At 39.3% G+C, this 8,493-nt stretch overlaps 1 protein-coding gene across 1 annotated transcript; it reads left to right on the forward strand.

The window, feature by feature from the left end:
* Positions 1-590: 590 nt before the first annotated feature.
* Positions 591-2,977, forward strand: LOC102211675 (sialic acid synthase-like; the record flags this gene model as incomplete). The annotated part of the gene is made up of 3 exons (XM_005755430.1): positions 591-745; positions 1,771-2,037; positions 2,231-2,977. Coding segments are annotated over 3 exons (608 nt in total), but the record flags the coding sequence as incomplete, so codon positions are not given.
* Positions 2,978-8,493: the final 5,516 nt, after the last annotated feature.

Consider the following 8,493-nt stretch of genomic DNA (forward strand, 5'->3'; position numbering starts at 1 on the left):
GAAAGCATATGTGTATTGTTTGTGTATTTATACACAAGCACTCATATATATTCAAATAATTAAAAAAAGCAAAACGTTCATTTACCTGTTATTACCACACACCAAATCCGGTCATTGGTATTTCCTGGCTTGTGTAGCCATAGGTAACACAAGCTCAAAACTGTGCCTAGCATTCGGGAACACTTCTGTTTTCTTTTGTACTTGTTTTGGAGTTTTTAAGTGTTTTGAAGTTTGTATGTGCTTTGTCTCTAGGGGCCATCGTAAATCTACCTTTATTTATTCACTCCACATAAAATGTAACAAATAAATCATATAATACAAAAACCAACTATTCACATTTCAACTTTTAACTATTTAAATTTTCAGCTTTTTCCTTTTAAACAAATTTAAAGTGAAACAACACAAAACACTGTGGCTACAACTGTAGCTTGCCTTTGCCAGTGTGTGAATGTGAGAGTGAATGAGTAGTGGAATTGTAAAGCGCTTTGAGGGTCCCGAAAAGTGCTATATAAATGCAATCCATTATTATTATTATTATCCCATTTTTTCAGTCTGTTCGGTTATGTATATATCAACTCTATCAATTTCAGGGCGACCAATGGTGGTATCCACTGGGATGCAGTCCATGGAAACCATACGTCGTGTCTACAAGACAGTAAAGGAGCACAACCAGAAATTTACTCTCCTGCAGTGCACCAGCGCCTACCCTCTGGATCCTAAAGAGGTCAACCTCAGTGTGATCAGGGTAAGACGAATGAACATCATCATCATCTCTTCTGGGTCAACTATGGTGAAAAAATCAATATGCCCCTATTCCCCACTTTTTTACATTTTTTTAATACAGTAATTCATTCTGACTGTGTGTTCTGCCTTTGTTTTGTCTAATTTAGTTTACATGTTAAAAAGATACCCACCCTATGAACTTGACACTTTAGTTTCCACTGCCATTTTAGGATTGATTTTCCACTTCAGATTTTATAATTGCTGGGATGTATCAGACGTGACTCCCTTGTAGAACATCACACAGATCCAATTAGTAACCAGTGTTAACACTTACAGGTACATAATTGTTCAACTTTATTTTTTAGTTAGACTGGTAGACAGTGAAAAACATCCTTTCAGGATCATGATGGACGTTCCCAAAAGAGGCAGAACCAATATGAAATGTAATTGAAAATACTTTTGCATTGTTTCTCACATACAATCATATTGTTTCTCACATATGATTGTATAAGACCACTGTGTAATCAATTAATTTCAACAAAGTAACTGTATTCTGAATATCACCTTTTTAAATAGCAACTGTAACTGAATACAGTTACTCGTATTTTGTATTTTAAATATGTAACACCGGTACATATATTCCATTACTCCCCAACACTGTTGACAGATGATGTTGACAAACTACATTAATGTTTTTCACAGATGCTTAGAACATAATTATTAACATATATCACGAATGAAAGCTTCATTGCCGTAGTATACAGAGGATACAAATGGCCAGTGCACCGGGCATTTCATGGCACATTATTATAAACCATAGCAGTTACACAACAGCTAGCTGAACAATTACTTTCAAATCCAGCCCCTAGATTTTACAGTGTCATATAACACAATCACAAAGTAGGTGCTGATTCTGGAGCAAAGACACCTGTCAATGAAAACCAGTGATTGTGTTGGGCAATACAAGACATTTGACTTTAATATGCTCAGACTTAGTCTGTGTAATACTATAGGTTTTTTTTTTCTTTTTCCTTTTTTTTTTAAAAGAAATACCAGGAGGAATTTCCAGATGTTCCAATTGGATATTCTGGTCATGAGAAAGGGATCTACATCACTGTGGCTGCCGTGGCGATGGGAGCAAAAGTTGTGGAACGCCATGTGACCCTGGATAAGACCTGGAAGGGAAATGACCATGAGGCATCCCTGGAGCCCTCTGAGCTGGCAGAACTGGTCCGAGCAATACGACTGGTGGAAACAGCAATGGGGTCACCAGTCAAGCAAATGTTACCATGCGAGAAGACCTGCCATGATAAGGTCAGTTTGAGTCATTTGACTTGAGTTTTGAAATTCTACCATGTCATAACACTATCAAACCAGTCATTGTTAACTGTGTTTACTTCCACCCTCTTCAGTTCACTGAACATCCATAACTGTGCAAATTTGCAAAACGTACATGAGCTGGATTAAAATACATCTTTTATGTATTTCTATTCTTTTTCTACTCCAGTTGGGCAAGTCAGTCATTGCTAAGGTGAAAATCCCTAAAGCAACAGTGCTGAGCCTGGACATGTTTGCAGTGAAGGTTGGTGAGCCAAAGGGTATCCCTCCAGAACATATGCAGCAGCTCGTGGGCAAGAAGATCAAAGTGGACGTTGAAGAAGATGACAGCATCTTGGCAGACATGATAGAATAAAGGATCTTCCCAAACTATTGGGACAGAGAGGCAGGCAAATAGAGGATAGAAAATAAAATAGAGTTACATAGGCAGGTAGCTAGAAAATGGACAGATAATGATGTCATTTGTGAACAGAAAGGGATATGGTGCATTTAATGAGGGATAAGACAAATGTGAATATTATTGAACTTGAAACATATGTCTGGGTGAAGTTACATGGCAGTTATATGACCTTTATGTAATTTGAATAAATGTAAACACTATTTTCTGAAGGCCACAGGCCTTTCATGAGGAAATACTCACACTACCAGCCTTGTCCAAACTGAGACACCTATCAGAGTTTCTCAACCAGTGATAAGATTCACATATTTGTCATACTAATCCAGTTTGACACAATTTCTCCCAATTATTCAAAACACCTATATGTATGCAGCGCATGTGTCAGGTAAAATATTGTGAAATAATCTAGGGGACTTCATATACAATTTCTCTTAATCATCCAGGTGTCACATGTGGGGCTATAACTGTAATCAAATGTTTCTGTAATTTTAATACTTCAAATAAACAAGGCTTTAAAGAGCTCTGTATTCTTGTTTGTTCATTAACAGTTTACAAATAACACTGAAATCCATCCAGCCATCCATCCATCCGCTTCCGCTTATCCTTTTCAGGGTCGCGGGGGCGCTGGAGCCTATCCCAGCCGTCATAGGGCGAGAGGCGGGGTACACCTTGGACAAGTCTCCAGTCCGTTGCAGGGCTAACACACAGAGACAGACAACCATTCACACCTATGGGCAATTTAGATTAATCAATTAACCTATCCCCACAAACTGCATGTCTTTGGACGGTGGGAGGAAGCCTGAGTACCTGAGGAGAACCCATGCAAACACGGGGAGAACATGCAAATTCCACACAGAAAGAATTGAACTCAGGACCTTCTTGCTGGGCAGCAACAGTGCTAACCACCGTGCTGCCCTCAAACTTTACCAAATTAACAAAACAGAAAATGCTATTGCATGCTACATTTAGGCTGTTGATACAGTCTCATTTTGTGGCTACCCAGAAAATTACCTATGCTTTATTGTTTTCTTTTGGTGATTATATCGCATCTGCAGAAACTTCTCAAACCTTCTATCAGATAGTCTGTACCTTTCGAAAGAAAAGCACCAATCCACCTAAACTCAACAGCCATTTCACTGGTGCACTGGATGGAGTTGGAGTGTTGTATTGCATGTACATCTTTTTGAGATTTGGGAACAGATTCAGAATCTCAAGCTCATACACTGAGGGCTGGTTCTCAAATTCAAACAAGTCAATTTCGGCTGGGCTGGCTGGCCGTTGGGACACATAAACATTGTCAGTTGCAGGAGCAACTTTATGACACTCTGCTGTGAGAAGTTCCTTCATCTTTCCTTCTTCCTTCACATGCTCTCTCCAACACTCATCTCTCAGTCAAGGAAGTTTAAACTTGGGACAAGTGGCGGCTGCGAGAAGTCCTTCTTAGCTATCCAGAACAGCATCAAAACAAGTCTCGATTGCCTGTAACATAATATATGATGCAACTAAGAATAACAATAATTTACTATATAATTAGCTGTTGTAATTATTTTGTAGGTTTTACTGCCCTAAACCATCTTTTGTGCTCTCAATACTGTATGAGATTTAAATTTTGTTGAGGCTTCTGTTGATATTATGATTAATATTCATGATTAATGATGATCAATATCCCTGATATTTAACAAGGGGTGGATATTTCGTTTATTCTGTCTTATAATTGCACACACAGCTTAAAACAAAGTGTAACATCCGCCCACCATGAATGGTCTAATAAATTCAACAAATCCACTCAAAGCAATCTTACCTTTACAATGACATCTGGTTATTCTAGAGAGGGTCATCTTTCAGGGCAAGTGTCTTTGACATTATGCTTGTGAGTATTGGTAGTAAAGCTCCATAGGTCACTCATCCACTTGTAAGATGTCCAGAGCTACTGTCAGGGACTTCATCACAGTGCAGTACTCTTCCAAGAATTTGTACTTCCTTTCGTTAAGGCACTTAATTCTCATTTTTAGACACAGGGGATTAAGTTAATTCAAGGGAATTGTGATGATTCTGGCAATGGCCCCAAAAGGGAATTCCACCTTTTGGATGTGGGTACCATTAGCTTCCTGCAGCTGACTTCCTCCACCTGTTCAGAGGCTAATGTTGATTGACATGCTTTAGGCCAAAGAGCAGAGCATTTCGCAATGCTACTCCTATATACAGCCTTTTTGTCTGCACGGGAATTTAGATGTTTGCCAACTGTTGAAATCAGATTTATTGTGTGCGATGAACATCTGTACTGTGGAGGGCGGCTAAACTGTGTGCTTGACACCACTTTTAGTCTGTATTTTTTCTATGATGTGTTGGAAATTTTTCGCTGTAGAAAGAAGTTTTCTTCCCACGCAGAGTGTACAGCGGACACCAATGTTTTTTTTAAATCACTTTTTGGTACTCTAAAGCTTTAAACGCTGCATGGTCGTACTCTCCCCCACACTCCCTATTATGCATTGTTGATCTACACACGTCTGTTGCTACCACGGATGTCGCACGCTCGTACTTCATTATCATGAGACATTCTCAGAAACAAAATCACAGTTTAGTAACGCATCATTGCAGCGTGCTTATGGGAAATTAACAGTATCTAATTACTTTTTTTCAATAGTAATCCCTTACTTTACTCGTTACTTGAAAAAATAATCAGATTCCGAATTTTTGACATGAAAGGAAAGTTGGAGATTGGCCTATAATTAGCTATGACCACTGGGTCAAAACATGGCTTTTTAGGCAGTGGTTTTACTGCTGCCACCTTGAAGGCTGTGGTACATAGCTGATTATTAGAGATTGGTTGATCCTATTTAAGATTGAAGCAATAATTAATGGCAGAACTTCTTTGAGCAGTTTTGTAGGAATGGCGGCTAAAAGACACGTTAATGGTTTGGAGGAAGTAATTACTGAAGTTAACTCAGGAAGATCAATTGGAGAAAGAGTAGCTGTAGATAATGTTACATCTGTGAGATGGATAGGAGTAATTTCTGAGCCAAGGTGTGAAAATGGGTTTTGGGTGAGCTCATTGTGAAACCTAGCCCCACCCTATCATATGTGAGGCCCCACCCCACCCTATCACCTTCTCGCATGAGAGGTGAAACGTCTTCAAGCAACTTCATGACCTGGATGACTGAGAACCTTGACAGACAAGTCATTATTAGTTAAATTTAAGGGGATGGTTGGCTCAACAGTGCTATGACTTTTATTCAGCCTGGCTGCAGTGCTAAAGATAAACCTAGGGTTGTTCTTATTTTCTTCAATCAGTGACGAATAGTAAGATGTTCTAGGACTTTCTTATAAAACAACAAGCAGGCTAAATGATGACCTTCTAAATTTGTGACGCGCCATTTACTCTCCAGCTTACTAGTTATCTGCTTTAGGCTACATTTTTGAGAATTATACCAGGGAGTCAGGTACTTCTGATTTGAGGCTCATTCTTGACAGCAGCTACAGTATCCAGTGTCATACGTAGTGAGGAGGCAAAATCAGTAACAACATAATCAACCTCTGTTTTAGTATTCAGGTAGCTGCTCTGCTCTGTGTTGGTACAGGGTATTGACAATGATAACAGCATGCAAATTATTTTCTTAAACTCAGTTACAACACTTTCAGAAAGACATCGTCTGTGAAGAAATCTACTCTCCACTGGTTTGTAATCAATTATTGTTAATGTAAATGTTATCAGGTGGTGTGTGGGTTCTTTTACATTTTGATAAAAGCCAATTAAGTCTAATAACAGATTAAATGCTGTGTTGAGGCTATCATTTTTAGCATCTGCATGGATGTTGTAATCGCCAACAATAATTATTTTATCTGAGCTGAGCACTATCAGATAAAAAGTCTGAGAAATCAGAGAGACACTCTGTGTGATGCCCAGGTGGTGGCACAGCTGGGGCAGCAGTTGTTTGGAGGTGAGAAGGAGGATCCAAATAGGAGACAGCGGCAGAGGTGCAAGTGAGTTTATTTACAGTGAAAAATAACCATGGCGAGGGCAGAACTGAACATAAACCTAAACTGGGAAAAGCTAATAATAACAAAACCATAACTCATGAAGGTACACAGAAAAGACATGGAGAAAGCAGCGCGGAGAGGGGCAGAGAGGGACAGAGAGATGCAGAGAAACACTGAGTAACACAGAGTAATGCAGACGATGCGACAAGGAACACAGGCAAAGACACACTATAAATACACACATGGTAATAAGGGAATGACACACAGGAGGGGAGCACAGCTGAACCTAATTCACAAGACAAGACACAAACCTTCAAAGTAAAACAGGAAACACACAGACCGTTTTACAACACAAACTCAGGGACACGAACAGAGCACAGAGGACAGATACAGGTAGGGCTCATAAAACACTAAACACAAAAACCAAACCCTAAGAACTAATACAAAATATGAATTAACACAAAACATAAGATGCCCATACAGAACATAATTATGACATGACTCATCGGAGGCTGCTCACAGTGAAGTTGGCGCTGGAGAAATGGCATCACTAGCTGTAGGGAGCCGAGTAGCCTACTATAGTGACAGATCACAAGAACCTCACTTACTGTACCTTACAACCAGTGTTGGGAAGGTTACTTTTAAAATGTATTTCACTACAGATTACAGAATACTTGGCCCAAAATGTATTTTGCAACGTATTCCGTTAAGTTACTTAATGAGAGTAACGTATTCTGAATATTATGAATTACTTAATATTAGTGCTGTCAGCGTTACTCTCGTTAAAATGACGTTAATGCCATAACTGCATAACGCTGCAAATCTCTGTTAGCGAGTTAGTGCGGATCACCCTGTGCGTGGGGCTGCACAATGTCAACGTGTTAGCACGTTAAAGCATTAGCGCTGTAAATGTGTGAAATGTTTCTGCACTTCTCTATAAACAAGGTAGCCTCGGCTAGGGCGCAGATTATTTTGCCCACATCTGACCCCTCTGATCTTCCAATTTGCTCAGCTGTCTTTCAACAGTTTGAGTCGGTTACTCTTGCTCAGCTACAGGAGGTGTTGGATCATTTAAAGCCTGTAGGCTCACCTTATGATCCTATCCCTCCCCTTTTTCTGAAAGAAGTTTTTTCTACCATAGGTCCAACTATTTTAACCATTTTAAATAGCAGCCTTACTTCAGGTGTGGTTTCAAAGAATTTCAAAGATGCAATTGTGCAACCACTTCTTAAGAAACCTGGGCTAGATAAACTTTAGACCAATATCTAAGCTGCCCTTTTTATCTAAAGTCTTGGAAAACTTGTATATGACCAACTGATCTCATACTTGAATGCGCAAAATGTTCAGGAGATTTTTCAATCTGGTTTTAAAGCAATGCATAGCACTGAATCAGCACTTTTAAGAATTTTTAATGATATATTTTTATCATGTGATTCTGGTGAAAGTGTCATTCTTATTTTACTCGATTTAACTGCTGCATTTGACACTGTAGACCATGAAATTTTAATCTCACGTTTGGAGCAGTGTGTCGGTATAACAGGTGTGGCTCTGAAATGGTTCAGGTCTTACTTAACAAAACAAACCTTTTCAGTTCGCTTAGGAAACTGTGAGTCCTCCCGTGCTCCGTTGTCTCATGGAGTACCACAGGGTTCCATTCTGGGCCCTATCCTGTTTTCACTTTATTTACTTCCATTGGGCTCAATTTTTAGAAAACACAGACTCTCATTTCACTGTTATGCAGATGACTGCCAGATTTATGTTCCTCTTAAAAAGAAAGATGGGTCGTCTGTAAATCGTTTACAAACATGTCTGGAGGACGTCAAGTCGTGGTTGGCGCTAAACTTTCTTTGTTTTAATGTTTCTAAAACTGAAGTAATGGTGTTCAGACCTGCCTCCACTGCTGTTCCGTGTGTTGATTTGCAATCCCTGAAATCATTCTGTAAACCAGAGATTGTTAATCTGGGTTTTAAAATGGATCCTGAGCTTAAGCTTGAAAGCCAGATTGGGTTGGTTGTAAGGTCTAGTTTCTTTCATCTGAGGCAACTGGCCAAAATTAA

This window comes from Pundamilia nyererei, unplaced genomic scaffold (assembly GCF_000239375.1).
Source record: "Pundamilia nyererei isolate P.nyererei 1_Seehausen unplaced genomic scaffold, PunNye1.0 scaffold01479, whole genome shotgun sequence".
NCBI classification, from domain to species: domain Eukaryota; kingdom Metazoa; phylum Chordata; class Actinopteri; order Cichliformes; family Cichlidae; genus Pundamilia; species Pundamilia nyererei.